At 41.3% G+C, this 21,425-nt stretch overlaps 2 protein-coding genes across 4 annotated transcripts in view; one reads left to right on the top strand and one right to left on the bottom strand.

The window, feature by feature from the left end:
- Positions 1 to 15,944, bottom strand: part of LOC135919872 (protein neuralized-like) — a 32,649-nt gene extending 16,705 nt beyond the window's left edge. The window contains exons 1-7 of one of the 3 annotated variants that reach the window (XM_070534559.1): positions 15,707 to 15,944; positions 11,873 to 12,104; positions 8,943 to 9,053; positions 6,824 to 6,993; positions 4,366 to 4,410; positions 2,948 to 3,045; positions 1,283 to 1,440 (exon numbers count right to left, since the gene is read on the bottom strand). In XM_070534559.1, the coding sequence (XP_070390660.1) occupies positions 1,283 to 1,440; positions 2,948 to 3,045; positions 4,366 to 4,410; positions 6,824 to 6,993; positions 8,943 to 9,053; positions 11,873 to 12,104; positions 15,707 to 15,770 (878 nt within the window). In that variant the 5' untranslated portion in view covers positions 15,771 to 15,944. The remainder of the gene's footprint in view (positions 1 to 1,282; positions 1,441 to 2,947; positions 3,046 to 4,365; positions 4,411 to 6,823; positions 6,994 to 8,942; positions 9,054 to 11,872; positions 12,105 to 15,706) is intronic. The other 2 variants (XM_065453860.2, XM_065453870.2) reach the window with 2 other exon arrangements.
- A 176-nt stretch (positions 15,945 to 16,120) lies between these two features.
- The window catches only part of LOC135919865 (DNA repair and recombination protein RAD54B-like), a 37,410-nt gene continuing 32,105 nt past the window's right edge, over positions 16,121 to 21,425 (top strand). Inside the window, exons 1-7 of the mRNA XM_065453849.2 lie at positions 16,121 to 16,398; positions 18,714 to 18,895; positions 19,449 to 19,572; positions 19,659 to 19,680; positions 19,990 to 20,044; positions 20,613 to 20,700; positions 20,895 to 21,009. Of these exons, the coding sequence (XP_065309921.1) occupies positions 16,303 to 16,398; positions 18,714 to 18,895; positions 19,449 to 19,572; positions 19,659 to 19,680; positions 19,990 to 20,044; positions 20,613 to 20,700; positions 20,895 to 21,009 (682 nt within the window). The 5' untranslated portion in view covers positions 16,121 to 16,302. The remainder of the gene's footprint in view (positions 16,399 to 18,713; positions 18,896 to 19,448; positions 19,573 to 19,658; positions 19,681 to 19,989; positions 20,045 to 20,612; positions 20,701 to 20,894; positions 21,010 to 21,425) is intronic.

Genomic DNA, 21,425 nt, shown 5'->3' with positions numbered 1-21,425 from the left:
TGTGAAGAAATGTGGCTCGTTTTTTTTTATCTCCATGAAGATCTCCGGCAATGAAGACTGCAGATTGCCAATGCAGTGACACTGTTTTCAGACTGTATATGGAAACTACGTCACTGTTGCACAAATATAAGCAAATCTGATCCCCTCTAAGCGTAGTATGAGGCAGGGCCATTTTTTTTTAAATTTTAAAGTTGCTCTAAGCCTCATAAATTATTTTTTTGAGTGAATGAGTTTTTCGGACTGTTAGATTTTTCAGACAATTTTTTCAGTCCCCGAGAAATCTGGCAAATCGGTGGGCGACTAATGAGGGACTATAATCAGATGCTTAAGTGTTTTCCAGCATTTATTTGGCTACTGACATAAGACTTCATTGTGAATACTGAAGTATTACTCACTGTTATTTGTAGCCAGATGAAGTAAAGGGTTTTACTTGCACTTTATCTTATATTGTAATTGACGTCTAACCTACAACTGCAGATAATTGCCAAACATACTTTGTAACTAGTGAGCTCGCTCGTTTACAGACACCTGCCTCCTCTTTCAATGCGTTTTATGATAGAAATCACAGCGTGGGATTAGCAGAACCTAAAGCAACACCTGGGGTAATATCTGCCTGACCAAAGCAGATGAGCTCACTTCATGAAATCCAGCAAAAAAAGGGCAAAAAAAGGGCAGAGCGGGAATTAATCACAGATACATCAAAGACAGCGAAGCTGTATAGGCGAGTTCTCGCATTCTTCAGAATGGGGTATGTTTGCTGGCTCATTGCCACTGCGTTCCATGTGCAGTCATGGCTAGGTGTTCACTATGACAGCTCCCACACAAACTGTGTTGCAGCACTACATTTTCAGCTTTCCCTATGAAGGCTGCATTAAAGTTATCACAAAGAACAACGAGCCACTACTACGCCCTAACCTAGCAGCAATGCTGCATTGCAGCACCAACCCAACAGCTTTCATTGCCACAGCAGTACAAACTCCAACATTGAGTGGGTAAAATGAAAGCGAGAAGTAAAAAAACTTTTTTGGATTACTGGTTAATTTGAGTGAGGTACATGCACGGCGACTTTTATTTTATAATCGTTGATAAACACATCTTAAAGCAATAATTCAGGACTCTGGCTGTTCTGTAACATTTTGATATTACCCATGCCGTTGCACTCCTCATGAAAACAGCTATAGCACTCCCTTTAACAGGTTTGTTGTAAGAACAATCATTATGAAGTATGAATTTCGCTTGGTAGGCTGCAGTCAAGTGCCAGGCAAGTCCTGTTGCTGCTCACCTGTCTGTTGGATCTAGTCTAGCGTTTGGGCCGAGCACATTGTGAAACACTAGCCGCTGCCAGGCACTCGCACCAGTAGGAGCGTGCATGGTGATGGGACGGCGGTGAGGCGGAGACTGCAGAGGTGTGCCATCAAGTGGCTCTGAACTGGCCGATGCCTGCATATTACAGCAGATGAAAATAAGTATGGGGCAGTTTATTGAACATTGCGTTAGCACCCCAAAATTCAAGAAAAGTCAAGCAGCAAGATAGTGTGTTCTTACTGGCAAGTGTTCACTTAAATAACCAGAAAAGCCCATTGCTTAGTAAAATGGCTACACATACATGAGCACAGTACTGTTTTCATGAATATGAACAAAGTGTGAACATTTCTCAAGTTTGCAAGAACAACAACAACAAAAAAGACTGCTGTTTACTTAAATTCAAACAAGACAGATGCTCACAAGAAGATTGAGGCTTGAAGTGACCAAAAGTGGTTTAACAAGGAATGTCACTGTAGCCAATGCTTTAAAAAGGGGATCCATATTCTTTAGAGTAGCCAAAGTTTTGACAAGTAAACTTGTCAATACTTTGGCTACAGCAACATTCCTCGTTGAACCACTGTTCATCATTTGTTTACCTAAACACATAGGCAAAGGTGACCACAACACAATTCAATGTACTGAATCTTCACTTGGGATATAACAGCAGAATCTCATGGCATTAGAAATGAACTTATCTGGTGTATCTTGTTATTGGTGATATAATGCTCAAACATAATTTCCATTTTCATATTAAATACTAGAACCTGCTTGGCATGTTACTGACAAACATGAGCATATCATGGAGTGCATGTGCAGTATTGCCAAAGTGCACTGCCACAAAGTGCTCAACTTCTTGATACAAAAACTGCCACATTACAAGTTAGGCCATGAACTCATCTGCGCCACTGCTTAAGCGGGATATTGCTCCTCGAAAAGCAAGCAGCACATGTTTTAGGGTGAAATATACTGACGGCAAAGGAGAACTAAGCAATACAAATGATTGCTTGATTAATTTTAACATCCCTGAGCAATAGGGGGATTAGCGGAGAGACTGTAGTGGACGCCTTGAAATCGCTAATTTTGACAACTTCGGATTTCAACAGCGTGATGACCAGGACAGAAAAAAGGGCCAGATAATATCAGTAACTAACAGGCAAATTTTATTCTTTCAAGCAGCATATGTAGTATACCTCCTCAACAAGAAAAAAGAGAAAAGACACAATGGGAGCATGTGTGGAAGGGATGAGATAAAATCACTCCAATAAGATTCAGATCTCCTTTAGAAGAAATGAAATGAATGGGTAGCTGGGGATCCTTTAACAGGAACGAAAAACATGGTACACAAGCATTTTTACATTACATTCTCAACAAAATGCGGATGCCTCAGCTAGGAAACAAATGCAGCAGCAGAACAGAATGCCATAACCAGCGAGTCCCAATAGTAGATGATGTGCAGGAGAGCAGCACCACCACCTTCAGCAGTAGTGAGGAAAAATGACTATAATTAATCAGTAAATGCAAGGGAAGTGTAAGTTTCATGCATTACAAAGATAGGTGGTGACGGCAAGCTAAGCGTTCCATCACAGAGAGAAAAGTAGTGACAACGGGAACAAGCAACAGACTAATGAAATCCAAAAAGTACCTGAGTCACCACTGGAGTCGGTCCGGTTGTCTCCCTTGAATCATTGAACTCTTCCATCTGTCGAATCAGGTCCTCCACACCACCAGTTGTCAGGGTGACTGCAAAGCCCACACTAAAAAGTGATTCTGGTGCACTACAGACATGAATGTGAATTCACATTAGCTGACCTTGTGCGCAGATCTCGCTACTCCTACTAAGAAAGCAGAGATTATGGGTGAAAGTGGTGGCCAATAAGTAGACAGTCCTCTCAAAATAAGCCTCCCCTACCAATGAAATAGGGACTTTGTAGATCAGTAATGTTTGATGTAGGGTCAATGTGGTCCCACTTAGAGGCAATATTGACTTGGCTTTCTGTGCTGCTTGGATAAATAGATGGCACAGTTCATACATAAGAAGCCCCAAACAGTGAAACATTCTAAAGAGCAGATGAAGTTAACAATCTCTCTCATTCAAATTAAGTTTTGGATAAAGCACTAGGGATGTGGACAAACAAAGATGGTCCCAGACCAAGATATATGTTAATTTAAGTGAGTACATGTGCTGGTGCATTAGCTGGTTGTTCATTAGGACATCAGTGCAGGGTGCTTGAGGTGTCTTGCCCACATAAACCACACACTCAATGTGCAGCACTCACTGCTCAATTATCTATATTCACAATACATAAACTTTTTTTTTTCATTTCCCGATCGTAGTTCCACTGAACGCATTTCTTTATGATTTAGTGAACTGGGGCCCTATAGTGTAAAACTATTCCAATCTTTTTATTCCAAATCGGCCATTCGCCCTCTGTGATAGGTCAGAATGGTTTGGGTCCAGCCCATATGGGTCGGCACCACACTCATATGGACAGAGCCTGAGCCATTTTGATCTATCATGGAGGGCTAATGGCTGATTTGCAATAAAAACAGATTGGTATAGTTTTATGTTATATTGGCCCTGATTTCGTTCCACAGTTTCAATTAATTGCGTCGACACATATTGCCTGCATGTACTTGGAGCCTTTGCAGCCATCAGGTCTTAAAAATCAGTTGGCGATTGTTTTTGACATTTTTGCTACCAGAATGTATCTTGAGGCACGTGCAAATGAAAATTTGCTTCGCCAACAATGTGTCAAATCTAACATTTTTTATTTTGTTATAGCAGTAGAATACTTCACTGAGACAAACCATGACCAACCAAATTTTACATTTACTTAGTTATATCTGATACTTTGTTATATTTGTGTTTGTTATATCGAGGCTTGAATGTATAATATTACCCTTATGCAATAAAGGTGCCATATAATTTTATTCCTTTTTTCCATCACTTATATAACTGTGGCTATGATGCTTGGCTTAGAGGTGGTCTACTGTAAAGATGGTACAGAAAACAACTAAAGTAACCTGCAAGTTGAAATTTTAACTTCAACAAGAACTCACCATTTCGAATGATCTCATTTCGATTGTTCAACAACTGCTCATCCTCTGCAAGAAAAAAAGTACTCGTTGAAAGCGGCCGGTACATTGGCTACTAAAGCCACAGCAACACCAGATGTACTATGTGCTCAGCTTTTTAAAATGCAGAATGACATATTCACTGAACTTATTGCAGTTTCAAAAATATTAAAGGGGCCCTGAGCCACCCCTCAGGCTTGGTGAAATAACCTAGTCCGCGGATAGCTTACGCTGCTGTGAACATCTCAGCCAAGTTTTGCTGTCGTACACGGTGCGTGCAACTCCCCAGTGGATCACAAAGTCACCTTTCTCTCAAAGGCTCTTATTCAACAAAAGGCCCTGTCCTCACTATCTTCTGGACACCTTCTTTTGTCATTGAACGCTTTATTTCGTCATTCTCCTTAGATGGCTGGTACTAGTCGATAGCCGATATCATGCTGCGGTTGCCTACATGGTGTAGATACTGCGGCCACTTCGGGTTCCTGCCACGAGTCCACTGGCTAAGCGCACTATGGCTGCCTGAGGACAACTGCGTTTGGCTTATATTTAGCACCAAAGGCGGAAGTTGTGGCATCTATGTTAACATCCAAAATGAAATTTAAACTGCACCACAGTGACACCTAGAAGGCGGAGCGTTATGGGCCCGCCCTACTGCATCGTAGCTTTTGCAGCGCAAGGCATTGCAGAAGGAATGGGAGCACAGTGGAGGCCGTGTTTGATTGCCAAAAACTTCACTTCTGCTGAACGCATTGAAGCACTTTTTGCGGCAAAGTATTTCTGAAATAGCCTATGTTCATTTCAACTGCCTTTATCCATTTCAATAAAAAGTGGTTCAGGGCCTCTTTGAGCAGCATTCAGCAAGTAAAAAACTAATATAATGGGAGATAATGGCTCAAGCACCGTGTGCAAAATTCAGGACCTCATATAAGTGAAGACTTCTAATCAATGGAGTTGTTAAAGGCCAACAACAAAATTTCACTTCTAAGATGGTTATAAATAAGTAGCATATTGTCACACTGTAGGGACGAAGATAGTGGCAATATATATAGAAGCAATTTTGGCAAAGTTGCAGGGCTGGTAATTATCTCATTTTCGTCTTTAAATAGCACCTAAGCATATGCAAGCACAATAAAATCTCATTAAACCATACTCGCTTAAACAGTACTTTCGTTATAAAGGTAGTAAAGTCAAATCCCGGACTCAGTGGCCATTGAACATAACGTGTTTTGTTTCCGCATAAACCGTACCAGCTTATTGCATACATATTGGTTAACACGCAGCGTTTCCACTTTTTGTTGCGTAAACAGGGTGGTGCATCGTCTCTATCGGGCGGCGCGGCAGAACAACAAGCCTCAGAGATTGGAACAACAGCCTCCTAGCACCCCATACGGTTGTGCGTGAAGCCACAACATCAACATCATTTCGGCGCCGTGCCAGAGAGCGTTGTGGCATCGTGCAATCGAAGACTCGTGTCATGCCAAAGCTCGGATAAAAAAGACGCCGGCTGCTCAGCAAAGAATAAAAATTAGACATTGTTTGTGATATCGAACGTGACATGAAGAAGTCGGCGCTGGCACGCGACAGGGATCTGCTGTTGACAACGGAATGCATTTGGAATGCGAAGAAGTTGCTCGGCAGCGCTGCTGCTGCTGAGACCACGAAGAGATGTCGGCTATGAGGTTCGACTTTTCGCCATCGTTGCCTCTGTTGTTGCCGAAGTGTCAACTAGCAACAGTGATGAGGACGACACGGAAAGCGACAGCACGGGCGATTCAGGCCTGACAGTGGCAGAAGCTGCGTGTTATGTCAGCCTCACGAATGCAATCGTCGCGACAAGAACAGTGCCCTGCAATGAAAAAGGCGCCCCGCGACTTCTGCAGCGCTACCGCGCGCGTGCACGGTGAATATGCAACGCCAACGAGGAATCTGCCATGCAAGTGTTTGCAGAGAAAAGGGGGCTGGCTAAAAAACTGGCTCACAGCTTCAGTAAGTTTGAGGCCGCTGTCGCTGCTGCTAGGCCGCTGAGGCATCAAACGAAAATAACACTTTTGTCGCGCGAAGTGAACAAATACTGCATGTTTATTTCACCTTTCATCGCTCTCTCCGAGTTCCGTTTTTGACAGGTAAGTGGACGAGCTCATGCTATTTCGGTTAAACGGTACTACCGTTTAGCACATACTTTTTCCCAAGCTCCAGCCAACTACGGTTTAATGAGGTTTCACTGTACTTGGTGGTTAGCAGACATTACACAAATTCTAAAGCATGGCCACCGAGATTTTCAGTGCATTGCGGGAGTGCGCACTCTTGGAGGTCATGCCAAGGAGCCAAGCTGGTTCTTAACTTTCCTGGATCTCATTCCTTTCCAGTTAGCAGTATTAGCATTTTTTCCAGTTTTGGTTTCAATCTTGTTAATTTTTATGGGCTGTAATTTCTGGACACCTACCGACCATCTTGATGGCTGTAGTGTTGCCGTAGATATCGATGAGCGCCCATAGAGGCCCTCTGGTGTCAACGCCATTCAGAAAAAGCCCCTTCTCCTCGCCATTAATGCCGAAGAATACTTCTCCCATGTTGTTCACATAGTAATGTAGCAATGTGCCCTCCGTGGCATACCTGCAGTTTGCATGAAATTGTTAGTGCAAAGCATTGGCAATGACATCCACAAATTCAAGTTCAGAGGATCATGCACAATGGTTCATTATTCACAACTCCTGTTGCCAAATTCATTCAATTGATCTCAATCTCTACAAGACACTCAGACTGCACTGACAAAAATATGAGCATGATCTTGCAAAATGGTTGTCCGCTGGGCTTGTCGCTATGACGACATAGTAATATGGCAAAGAGCATAAAAGAGGGACTAAGACTAGAGAAATGGACAGCACAAGTCACGGACAGCACTCGTGCACTCGTACTGTTTTTCTATAATCTTAGTAGCGTTTTTACGCTGTTTGCTGCAGCATTCTTCTTCATCTCACCCCATTCCCAGTAAAAATTTTGTGTTCTTTGGCTTCCTAGACTCTCCTAGGCTTTGTTTTATCCCTCCAGAAAATCTACAGAATCATGTTATTGATGATTGTTATTTCTATCAGAATTGAGCATGAAAATGAAGCCACCACTCGTCATATTGCATTATCACTGCCCCACATCGAGCATTACCTGAGAAGATTTATGCACATGAAAATGCACTGTGTCTGCAACCATCAAACACAGGCAAGGCATGACTTTATGGGCAAAGACTAGGCATGGTGCTTTCTTGGCTAATGATGCATCTTCACTGCCCTCACAAACGACATGCTGAAGAAACCTTACTGCTTCATAAATTTTTGTCTGCACAAAGCACAAGAAAAGGTAATTAAAATATTAGCAGTAGTTAGGAGCCATTATTCATTACTTGCTATATCACTGAAAACTACATAGGGCTAGTCAAGGGCGGGGGGAGGCGTTATTCCAGGGTCCATATCTGACAAGTGAATTAAATGATGTGCAGCTAGAAGTGCTGTGAAGTGGGCTAGTTGGTTGTACATACATTTTTACCACTCTGTTTTGTAACACAATACACAGAACAGTACACAGCATAGGAAGGTGGTCAGTGAGTGAGTGCTTTTAACAAGTGTGTGTGGCATTCTTTTTTCGTGGCTCTTCAAAAAGCCACTAGTAAATTGAAATCGCACAGACAATCATGAACAAACAATGTTTGACTGGCTTCCACATTTTCCCCTTTTCCAACAAAGAAAAATGTGCGCCTGATACAAGTGTGGGCATTTCAGAGGTCAGTAAATGATGGTTGTGTGTGTGTGTGTGTTTGTTTGTGTGTGTGTGTGTGTGTGTGTGTGAACGGCACCATGATCTCTTTGCAAAAAAACAAAGTGTGCATTCATTTCGCAGTAAAATAACAGTCAGTTCAAGAAATAAGTAAGGCAGCGGAGGATTGCGTGGAGTGCTAAGAAATCAGCAGGCACAGGATCAGTTCTGTTAGGGCAGGACAAGGAGAATGAAGATCACTGCGAGAGACCTTCATCCTACAGTGGACCTTGTAAACACTCACATTTATGATGATGATGATGAATCATGTATAATTACATAGATGAAGTCAAACCGGTTTGCTATTATGAAAGTCCTTCTCAAGGGTAGCTTTCATATCTGGAACAGTGATCGTGTCAACTTCATAATAAGTATTGAACATTCTAAGCACAGTTTTCTTGCCAGCGGCCCCTGCCACCAATTCCAAGTGACATTACTTTGTTGTGTGGTACTGCGCTGCTAAGTGAAGTTGAAATGCCGCTCCTGTACTGTGGGTGTTTGCTTGATTGCCCAAATGGGGCACTATTTCACTTGGGCCAGATTTTGTAAGGATTCTTTTTGCTAGATTCTATTAAGCTCTTTCATTTGCATGATCGATCTTGACAACAGGGTGGGCAAAGCCTCATGCAACTGTTGACAAAGGGCAAAAATAATGAAAAATGAAAATTATCTCAAGATATGGTTGCATAGTTGAACTTGGTTAAACTGGAAGAAATGTATTACCTCCATAAAAAGAGTCAAACGGCAAAGAACCATACCTTTCACCCAGCGCCTTGGCCCAGTTACCCGGTCTGTTGGTCAGATCCGGGCAAGCATATTTTGGCAGAGTTCCCTGTAGCGTGACTGGGTCGTGAGATGTGAAGCCCAGCCTGCATGCAGATAAGCAATTGGAAGAAGGAATCGGGTGTGAATTTTGAGCTTCTGCAATTAATAGCTTGCCTGTGTAATCAACTGATGCTTATAGATACCCTGGCACCACTGTGCCTAACAACCTGAGCTGCCGTGTGCATGTTACTAACATTTCAGCTTCAGATGTAACACTAGACTTAGCTAGGCTAGATCTATGCAGAGGCACTGTGCCACTTGGCTATGTGCAAAGTGCACTCCCATGACATAGAATTCCAAGATGCTCTGACATTATTTTGCACAGTTGTATTTGGCAGTACATGTTTACTTATGCTCCAAACATGCCATTCACCTCTCTGGAGTTTCAGCCATATGATGAGGCATTGCTACATCAATCTCAGCACCTGATCACATGTCCGTTTGCACTTGCGAAGTGCAGCCAGACATGTTGCCTGCTGTTAAGGAGTGTTGGCCGCACGACAAGCTCTTCCAGCATTGGCGGCATTGGTTAGCAAAACCAGCGTCCCTCAGAATTATCTTAGGATGAGCGATTCAGCCTATTATGTCACACCGCCTGCACTCTGCCACGGTGCTTCCTTCGAACTAAACTTTCTTGGGGAGTGTAATTCAGCATTCTAAGCAGTGCTGCTGCCTTGTTCAAAGCAAAGTCAGCATGGTGTTTAACCATTAAGCACCGCTCCAATGTTCCGTTAGCTTTCCCCATTCCTCCTTTAAAGGCCGATTGCATTTAAATATTGTATTGCGTAAAAAGCTTAGTTTAAGATAATGTAGACACAGAGAGCCTCTGTGTAAAATTTGAAATAACAGCAGAAGGGTCACAAAGAGCTTGCAAGAATAGTTGTTTTTGATACTGAAAAATAAATGCTGCCATTACCGCTCACCAGAAGTGACGCTCCTTGGCATGATTTCTAAGATTACAGTGACGCACCCATGCAATCTTGGAGACCACGCTGCTGTGAAGAGCCTTCCTGCTGTCTAGATGCTCAGAACAATCGGAGCACACAGTAGTTCCGAGCCTCTCTCTCTCTTTTGTTTGTGACATGACGTTCTGCCAAACGAATGCACAGCTCACTACTGTCAAAATGCATGCAATACACACACCAGCAATGTGAATCTGCTCCAATAGGAGTGCTTTTGTGCCCACATGGCAGCAGTAACAAATCCGGATGCTAGTTTCCCAACTTTTTTGTTTGCTTCTCTTACGTTTAATTTTTTTCTGCGAGGGCACTGCGACTCTCTGAAGCCCAGATCCCTCTTATTTGAATGGTTCCAAAGTGGCAGCATTGTTTAGATTGTGTCAACAGCAAGTGGTTGCACACTCCATGGTGCAGTCACACCTCCCAACGGCGAACTTTTTACCCATTTTTTACCCACTTGGGCTGAAAGAATGCCACTGCTGGCATGCATTCCCTTGTACCTCCTTGCTCAATGCCAAAATAACCAAAGGCTCTGCATGCACGCTTTCAGACTACTCACTGTATCAAGCATGAAATTCCCGCTCACACTGTAACTTTTATTTTATTTTGAAACAAAGTTTTAATAGAAAAAGAGGTATGAGGTCAATGGTAATGCTGGCAATTAGTGGTTTATTTAATGAAGTGTACCAAAGCACAGATGCAAAATATGTGTGAAGTTATGAAGCAGTAAAAATTTAGTAACTTTACCTGCTTTGTTTCTTTTTCCCAACGTACACTCTTCTTTCACTTCTAATAAAAATCACTACCTACTTTCAGTACATTTCACCCCTCCCCCCCCCCTACCCAGAAAGTTTTCTGCAGATACTCACTGTTCAATGTAAGCTAATTGAATTCGGTGTCATGAGATGGTGCCAGCAGTGGTGCTGATATCTATCAAGCAAGAACTGGTGGGAATGTCCTTAAGGACGAGACATGCAAACACCCTAAAAACATAGCTATTTCCTATTTAAACATGCAAAACACACGGAGAATAAGAATGACCACGGAAAAGAAAAAATACTTTGCTGGAACTTATGCAGTAATAGGGGGATCTGCTGTAATACAGACATCTCTCATGATACGTGAACCAGAGGTGTACATTAGATTTGCTTTACATCATGTGTGCGATACCAGTAATGGTGGAGATCTTGCATCAGTCTCTCCTCTGACCATACTTTCAAAAGAAAATGAGTCATGAGCCAAACTTCTTCATCCTGTTTCTGCTATAAATTCACCGGTGACGCTTGCTGCCTGTTATTCAGTGTTGGCCAAAGACATTTTAGCCAGAAACTTTGTACCCAATACCACAACTCAGCAGGAAAATTTTTTCCTTGGTATGTTGCCTCTAGACAACACTCATCCATAAAGGGTTAAATGGTTGGTGGTGGAGATCTGCAAGTGACAACAGGAGTCTTGGTGAAATAAAAGCAGTGCAGAGGTGGGGACTGGCATAGGTAACTTTACAAGATTGTGAGAGGCAGAACCTTACTAGAATGCAATAGATAAAGTGAAACCTAATTAGCTCCCACGGACTACATGACTATTTATTTGTCAGTACCATGACTCAAAGGAGATGACATTAGGAACCATTATCTGATGTCTGCATGCCAGTACTTCAATGCTTGGCAATCAGCAATACACATATTGACATTGACTACTGGGCTGGTTGATGCACAATGGCAATTAACTAGACTTTTTGGGCAGAACATTGGACAGATGCTGTTCCATCGAGGACTTGTACCACTATGTGTGCATTCCTTTTGCGGTTGTCTGTATTGTGCAAAATGTTTTATTTTACTATGTGTTGATTGAGTGATGTCACACATCTACAGGCTATAGTTCACTAATGATGGCAAAGCATTCACCTCAGTGCACCACTCCAGCCATTGGAGAGCTCTGTGATGCGCAACACCACCCTCTCGTTGACCTGCACAGGTCGGGAGCTGAAGACAATTGCCTTGCAGAAGCTCTCCGCTCGGCGTGCCACTTTGCCACCTTGCTCCAGGCGCACATTCTCGCCATGCACCTCATGAAAGCCCATTGGCTGCCCGCTGCTGAAGGACGTTGCCCCAGCCGTTCCAAGAGGAGTTTGTGACACTGGGGACATTGACAGTAAATGATGGGTCTAACTGCTGTTGCATTGTGCAGTGTCACAAGTTTCATGAAAAGGAACACTAGAGTGTGTGAAAGACATGCCTGTATGGTACCCATAACAGTGCAGTTCTTTTACTGCCTGTTTCCACTCACCGCCGCCTCCACCTACCCACACTAAGGTTTCTTTTCATCAGTTTCCTGCTAAACTTTGTCCAAACAAAGTGCAGCATCAGTGTTCTCACTGAAGAAAAAATAAATAGTGCTACTTGCTGCTGACAACTTGACACCAGCAGCTAAGCAAACAAACGCTGACCAAACTGATTCCTCAGCATTCAGTTTTGACTCCACCTTTCATTGAAAAAGAAATATAAAATTATTCAAGTTGTACCATTTTCATGTGCCACACAAGACAGAGGATGACAGGAAGACGGAGACTTGAAATGATCAATAGCAATCAAACAAGAAAACACAAGTCCTTCAACTTGTATACAGCACACAATGCTACAGTGGACAATGTTTATCATCCATAATTTTTTATTCCGATGTTCCTTTTTCTTAGCACTTTGATACATCCTGGTGAAGCTGCCACTTCTATTGTCATTGAAAACAAAATGCCACATGTCTTTTAATGTTCTCTTTTCCAGTGTCTGAACAGTAGACAAGACTTCGTAAAAAAAATTCTTCTGAATTATTACTATTATTTTTTAAGAGGGTTCATTTTTCATCAAAACAGGCAATTTGAGGCAACTTGTAAAAGGATGTATTTGCGCTAAAGCAGCAATTTTCACCATAACTGCTGAACAAGTTAAGTTCTCATAGCCGGCCAAGTTTCAAAAAGCTACATGCATTGGCTTAGGAGATGAAAATTTGCTAAAGTAGCAACTTTTTAACGAGTATTGAATATTTTGAACGCTTAAATATAATATATTTGTATGGCTCCAGCAGCCATGATGAATTCTAGCTTACTATTCTTTACATATCCATCTTAGACAAAAAATCCATTCTATGTAGCCATAATATCTAGTATTTTATACTGTTGTGAATTTGTGAGAGTGCCTAGTACATGAAAATGGCATTTCCACGCTGAAGAACTTCAGTTATTTTTTTCCCTCCTATATTATCCAGTCACTAAAGAAACAGAGTTGAATTTCGTGCTACCAAGTGACATGTGCATGAAATATAAAACATTTCATGGAACCTAAAATAGCAATTTTCGGACCTATGTTCATCTCTCATGGAATCGACCAGAGGCAAGCACTAAAGCATTGAAAGGCTCTACAATATAATTGCCAATTATTGTGTTACAAAGGGTTCCTCAAATACTTGCAAGCCGAATTAATTGTTAAGCATTAGTATCATAAAACTGTACAATAGGCCATGAGGGACACCTCCGTGGATGCCTCCACATATTAAGAATGGAGGATCTTTTTTCCCTACTGTTCTGTCAGCACTTTTTTGCTGAAACCTTTCTTGTAATGTACAACCAATGAGCTCAAGCAATGACAATCCTTCAAAACCACATTCATTGAAAGTGTGACCTCACAATTGCTGGGAAGCAAAGCCAGCAAGAGCACTGAAGACAACACTGCATTTAAAATGAACTGTTGTGTATAGTATGTGGAAAGGTGAAAAAAAAAAACCCCACTTAACATTGGCAGTTTATAAATATAAATAATAGCAGCAGTAAAAACGCGTCTTTATTGAGAGATCACCTCAAGAACCAGAAAAAAAAAAGTAAAATTGAATTCTAGGGTCCTGTGTGCCAGAATCGCAACCTTTATGAAACACGCCAAAAGCACTTTTTTTTGACACCTGGTGAGGTCATAATTAGTTAGTTCTGGATTTTCGGCACTCGATATTTGGGGTCACAAACCGTTTGCTCTACAAAAGAATGCAGGAATGTATACAAATGAACGCAAGCAGGGCAGGGTGCTTTGTGTGTGCAAAGGTCCCTTTGGGTACACAAAGCCCACATACACTAACTTCAAAACTCCCTATTATGGTTGTGACTTCACCTGCACAAAATTGACAAGAACCAAGAAACTAAGCAAATAAACCCAATAAACAGATTGCAAGCTAGCACAGTAAGTCACAGCAGCTGCATTTCGATGTGAGTGAAATGCAAAAAAGCCTGTGCCGTGCATTGGGTACACATTAAAGATCCCCAGGTAGTAACAATTAATACAGAGCCCTCTGCAACGGTGTGCTCTGCAATCAGATTGAGATTCTGGCATGCAAAACATCAGAATTTCTTTTTTTTTTACCATGAAAAGCCACTTATGCTGTACACCAAACACACAAAAGTTATCTGCTCACACTGTGCCAACATGCTCAGTATGCTTCTTTCCCGCTATAGTTCTGGTGCAGCACAGTTTGCAAACACAGGGCAAATCCTAAAGGTGGCATTGCACAGGGACGATCTGTGAGTACGGGACATTCTGGAAAGGAATATATATATATTCTGACCAAATGCTGCCAAGTTAGCTGACGCTTCGGCAGCAAAAAATTGCTTGCAAGCACACTGAATTGATAACGTTTTAAGGCAGCAAAAGGGCTAGTGCGTGCCGTTATTTGATAAGACCAGCGTTGCGCAAAAGCCGCCGGAAATCACCCTTTATCGCGACACCGTCGCTGCATTACAGCTACATGCTGCAGAGGTCGGACGAAACTACGGCCACTACGGCATGCAGTTTTTAAATGAACCTCTGGCGCGCATAGCCCAACGGTTACTAGTACGTCAGTGACAACGCAAGGAAGACGTGACTGCTTTACGTCGCGTATGCACTAGAAGAATACATAATGAACGAAAAAAATATATGGAAGCACTTTAGTTCTTTACAATAGAGTCAATCGCACGCATGTCCTCAAAATATACTGCAACAGCATTTTTCCACACTACTTCGGCAGCTGCCATAATAACTGCGCCGGTATCTTGAGACCGCTTTGCTTACCATTGGTGGTAGCAGAACTGTATGCGTGGGAATTAGCGTCACCATTTGCGATAGTATACAAAAACTTCCGAAACTGCGTTGGGCCAGGTACGCCGAAAGTTAACGCGTGATGCTCACGCCAGCAATTTAGGCATGCGGGCAATTAAATTGATAGAAGTGTACGAGAAAAGTTGAACAGTCAAAGTGAAATTCGGCGGTTTGAGTGAAAGAAACCAGCTGCTGCATCGCGAATTGCACCTTTTGCTACGCTAAAGCAGATGTTACCGCAAACAAGACATAAAAAAACAAAAAAAGAAAAGCGCGCACAAATATGCCAATGTTCTTTATGCAAAGCCGACTTCTCCAAAGTATGTGTCCCAGCTTGGCGACGTGTTCTGAAACCATGCCGAGAGCGTTATATTTATGCCCCGCAGTTCCGCGTTGCATCAGGGGGAGTGAAAGCTTCCCACACCTTTTCCCGGCACGATTGGCCGGTCAAAGTACGTTTTGGGTCACTACAGGTCACGGAGATTGAACCGCAAAGGCGCAACTACAAGTCTATAGTGCCCCGTGCAGCTTCGTCACGCCCATAAGGGTGCTAAGGCATAGCAGATAAAACTGAAAAACGGAGCAAGCCGTTGATAGGAAGGCCCAAGAGAAAATGCTGGCACTTACATTGGGTCGCGTTGGTGTTGCCCATTTCACTGACACATCGAGGCGGATTGTTTTCGCCAAGCATGCACTACATACTTCAGTTGAACAAGTAAGCACGCTTTGGTAGTTACTGGGCAGCGAAAGGGAGTGGTGACAGCGAGCCTGAGCAGTCTGTGCGGGAAAACAAGTCGGCAAGCAAACTCGCCCCACTCCAAGCTCTCAGGTTCACATCAGTGGCCAGATTTTGATTTGGCTAGAACTGAGTCTCTTATTCTGACTGGCTTTGACTCGATAACCGCCTCTCTTACAAAATATTTTACAACAAAAAATATTTTTTCTCTACGATTTCATATTTAAATGTGAAATAATTTAGTTTCATGAATGTTGCTTTATCTATCTTGTTTTACGCCTCATAGTTTATTTTCTTTTTCATTATGGCTAAAGTTGCTGCGGCAGACAGCAAACAAAGAAAGCGAGAAGATTTAGCGCGGTTAGGTTGATTCCTGAATGCATCTTTCATAATGCATGTATTGAGTGTATTCTATGTGAAACTGTTTGTTACGAATGATTTGCAACGCGTTTAGTTGTTCGTGATCTTGAAACGCGTGTAAGAAAACATGCGCAAGTCATCTATTCTTCAGCAATCTGCAAATAAGAAATTTAACAGCCCTTTCTTGAAGCCAGCGTCGACTGCTTCAGCTGTGAGAGAAAAGGTAAATGTCACGCCTTTAATTCTGAGCGTCCCAACCTTGCAAATCGAAGAGGGAAAGATATCAATCGTGTAAAATTATTTATGCACAGACCCGAATGCAAACAGACAACAGAAGACGATGTCCATTGCGTTTTGTTGAATGTATGCACATGTGCACGACTGATACAGTACGATTGATTGCTTTCTAGCCTCTCACCGTGATGCTTGCTTGCTTGCTTGATCCTCAACTAATGGCACCCACCCACTACAGGAAATCGGCCAGCTTCGTGGTGGAACTCTTCCTCTTCTACTGTTTCTATCCGTTACCGAGACAACTAATCTACGCGCTCATTTTCCTAGCATTTGTTCATGAAAAGTCTTTTTTTCACCCATTTCACTAAACTTAACTAGGAAGGTCAATCTTCACCTGCACTTGCCACCTACATTCTTTTGCCTTGTTGCCTCAAACAGGCACGTACCCATAAGAGGAACGTTCACATTGAATACCCTCCTTCCCTTTAACTTAATGATCTGTACTACCCATATTTAAGAACAACAATAATAAACCTGTCTCTACTAAAAGCAGTTTCGTTTGTTTTGTTACATGTTCTTACAAGATATTTTCACAATATCACTCTCGTCTAGATTGTGGTTCCTATGTGTTTGTATATTTATTGCAGTTTCCGTCTTTTTTTTTTTTAAGAAGGATGGTAGCTATATACAGCAGGCACCTTTCTGCATGCAGGTCTCCACTTCTGATTTTTCACTACCTCTTTACTTCTTTCCCTCAGCACTTCTGTTCGTGTTTCGAAACATAGATCAGAGCACATGTTGTGCAGATTGCTAAGGGGCACCTAGCAGCACATCATTATGTATTCTCATCCTAATAAAAAGAATAGCTGGTAACGGTCAGAACTCGGATCATGGTTCTTATGTCTCAAATAACACTACAGACTACAAGGTTTGCAAGGGGAAGGGTTCCAGATAATTCTTGTGGGAACTCTACTGTTGCACTTGAATCCATGTGTAAGCACCTGATAGAAATGAGTTCTAATTGGACATGCCTAAGTTGTGGCTATTACACCTTCATGCTGAGATGTAATGGATAACAGGATCTCATCAATTATGTGTGCTTCTGCCATTTTCAACAATATTGAGATATCTTATCCTTAATACTTTTCACAATCGACATTTTATTTCACTTCACCTTATTTTCCTAAAAAAAAAAAATAATAATAGATTTTTCACTGCCTAATTCATGACTGATCCCCCTGAGTGGTTTGCGCCATTTCACTAAGGAACAAGAACAAAATTTAAGCAACCTATATTCTACCAGGAATAAGCATGGCAATTACACGGCTTCTATTAGGGGCGTGCGAATATTCAAAACTTTTGAATCGTATAGTGTCCTATTTGTTCGATTTTCAAATTGAATAGTCAATATTCGTAAATGTTGATATTTTTCTAATGCTTTTTGAATGTTTCAAAACACGAACTGCACCCAAATAAACATAAAATTGGAGCAAAGGTATGGTAAGTTTTCACCCCCATGGGCATAGTATTAGACATAAAATGTGAGAACAGGCATAGTGGAGCAGGCTATGTCACTTAGGTAGCCATACTTTACAGGCTGTACAGCGATCATTCGCACTCTCTGAAGAGTTCTGTGCATGCAAAGGAAATCCTTGTTTGCTTGTAATGCCCCATTTTTGCTTTTAATGAATAATGCTTAATAGCATACTCTCACAGAAACTTGACAGTGAATGACAGAAACTTGCGAACTTCAAGAATACTGGAATGTGAACATTGCTTTATATTAATTGTGATAATGGCTGTTCATTGTTCGAAAAGTTAGCAATTTGATTTGCTTCTGGCACTATTTGATTTGGTCTCAAAAATCACTATTTGCACACCCGTAGTTTCTATTCAAACATGGTTTGATTCAAAATGGGACCACTAGTATCATGGCTTTGACCTATACCTTCTTTGGTGGTTCATTGATTGTGTTACATTATGAAGTGACATCTAGACTATGAGAGATCAATAGTTTTCGTTAGCAAAGAGCTCTCAATAAGTTCTGATTTTCTTGGCTTGTTAACACTTACTTGAAGACAAGTAGTAAGTTGAGTTATTGTGTCTTTCCTAAAACTACATTATGATTGCTGTTGCTTCTGAATAAACTGCTGAGACAGATTAACATCGCTGGTTGTGGCTAATGTTATAATTCAATGTAATTGATGAGGAAAACTAAATGCCCTCTAAAGTTGCCAACCATGTGTTTGCTAGCCTGCTACATAAGGTCCTCCTTTATGACCATGCTAAGCTTTACCCTTGTAGGAACAGCCAGAGCTTTGCAGCACTGCGACTGGGTCTCACAAGGGGGCTCAGAAAAGAAGTATTGGTGATATAGTGAACCTTGTCAACCAATCCCCAGCTGCACAAGACGCAGTGAAGAAGGTCCGTGTAGAGCTGAATGCTCAACCCAGACATTCACCGGATGCTGACAGCTGTAATGAAAGGTAACTAGTCTGTCTCAAGCTTTACATTAAAATGATTTAACTGCCCTGTTGCTTACAGTGCTGCTCCTGATGTTGTGCACCCTTTGTGACCATCACATTTAGCATCTCTTCTAATGGAATTTTTTAAATGTTAGTTTGCCCTTTGGCATAAAAGATTTCTCACTGCGTAGTTATGAAGCCCTGTTACCAGCATAAAGTGAAAACAAAGTTGCCATAATAGGCATTGCAGCTGGTAGCATGTGTAGGTTGTATTAACAAACAAAAGTAAATGCTGGTTGTAACTTTCTTTAGCTAATATTTTGCTTTTTTGAATATTTTGACATAGTCAAAAGTCAGTATTTTTTTTATATCTTCTTGTCTAACAACTTTGTACATAATGTGTTTATCCTTCTGTTAACACACATAGGTAAAAAAAATGTGAGGAGTTCATAGTTTCAGATATTGGTTTAGGTTTAGAGGATGCTTTGCTGATAATTTCAGATATACTGCACCATCCTGTTGTGAACTATGCTTTGAAAGTTTTAGCACTGACCCATTGTTAAAATCGATGCAGCCTACCAACACTGCCAACACCAGTGCAGAATACCAGAACACAGTTACCTCAGTCTGATGCACCAGGAGCCACTAACAACGCTCGTTACTACAGTGTTGTCTGGTGCAAGAAGTCAATGAAAAAAGTGAGTTTTGCTCCTGTTTCTCTTGCAGTGGAATGTAATCTGACAGAAGTATTTACACTGACATGTGACTTCTTTTTCATGCATAGCACAAGAAGTGGGAAGGTGATGGTAAGTTGCACTACCCATTTGAAATGATTCATGCTTTAATTACTTCGTTGAAATCAAGGCATCTGAGAAAACGCTTATAGACCTTGTGTCTGCTACTCCACTCATTCACTCTCTCTGTCCTTTTGTTTTTTCCTTCATTATATCAATTTCTCATCCCTCTACCCTCAGGCTGGGTGACCAAGCGAATGTCCATCTGGTTATTCTCATTGCCTTTCCCTGTTTTCTCATTCCCTCTCACTATTTCTGCACCGCTACTTGTTGCTGTGTTGATGTCTGGAACTTACTTTCCGTGGGAATTTTTCAATGCAGCTGTGCTCATAATCAAAGGACGGTCAGCCACATTGAGAAGCATGGAGGGAAAAGAGTGAGTTCTGTCCAAATGTTTGCATGCATTAGATGCGTGATAACTGGTTATATATTAGATAAATTGTGCTTCTTCAGGACACAACAAATTGCATTAAACCTCATGTGCAATAGCTTTCTAATCGGAGAAGCAAAGCACGGCTGTGCAACTTGGCATTTTTTGAAAAATCAAGCAAGGTTATTTTTTTGGTAATAGAGTGAAAAACTTGAAAATGCAGTAACACTTGGTGTTTCTTCTTTTTTTTTCTTTCTTTTTTTGTGTGGCTCATAAGGCTGCAGGAATATCATCTTTGTTTATGTCAACTGTTCTTGCTTGTTCTGTAGTTTAATTCAATTTAGCTTTCTTGCCTGTTCTTCCAATTTTATGTCCTGCTGTTCATACTTTTATATCTTGTGTTGATATTTGTTGTAATTTTATCAGAGCACATCGTGCTGACACTGTGTAAATTGTCATGTGCCATATTGGAATTGACAAAAAGAAATAAATTAATGGATGAAAACTGCTGGATCAAACATTTAGTCAATATTCCTTTCCTTCTTTGTATATTTGACTCATAAAAACAATACAGATTGTCGTCTGCATTTGGATACAAAGTGAGGGAGGTTGATGCAATTGAAGAAGGAAGCATTTTCAGCATTGGTGGCAAGGAATGTGAGGTATTGTGACATCCTTATTGCATGGCTTCTCTGAAATGATGACTGTTGGGTAGCAGAATTGTAATTTTTCTTGATTTTTCATTTGACAGAGCAGTTAAATTGTACCAGTTAGTCACTGTTTTCTTTGAATCTAGCTATCAATTCAAGTGCTTTTTATAAAGAATGTTGATCCTTTTTCTTTATTTGTGTTTTAGATACAAGCTTCCATATCTACCGAAGAGTACCTTTCAGGGCGCTGTTTCAGTGATGGGTTTGTACCTGTGGCCACGCAAGAGGACTCATTACAGCCACGTTCAGCACCTCCACTTAGTAAAAATTAAATATACATGTACTAATTGCTTGTATCATTGCTCTCTCGTGTGTACATAAAGGCTGGTGATTTTTTGTAATGTTTGTGAAAATGACTTGTGCAAATAAATGACCGTGAAGAAATGTCGAGATGACTCATGATAATTGAAATTCAAATAATTGAAAATCCTGGTACTTGAACAGATCTCAAAGTATTAAGTTATATTTTCAGTTTGTTCTAAAGGCACCTAAATGAAACAGGTCGTTAATGAATACTGGTTAAAGGCCGACTGCAACAAAATTTCGGAATGCATTGGAATCCTAGTTTAGGATAGCGTAGCCATAGAGGATCCTCTGCACAAAATTTGGTGCTTGAAATGTGAGCAGAAGTGACACAAGCAGCTTACAGGAATAGCTGGCTATTTTTTGATACTGAA

The sequence above is a fragment of the Dermacentor albipictus genome, chromosome 2 (genome assembly GCF_038994185.2).
Source record: "Dermacentor albipictus isolate Rhodes 1998 colony chromosome 2, USDA_Dalb.pri_finalv2, whole genome shotgun sequence".
NCBI lineage: Eukaryota > Metazoa > Arthropoda > Arachnida > Ixodida > Ixodidae > Dermacentor > Dermacentor albipictus.
The sequence above is the reverse complement of the archived record's forward strand: the minus strand, read 5'-3'. Positions and strand labels throughout refer to the sequence as shown.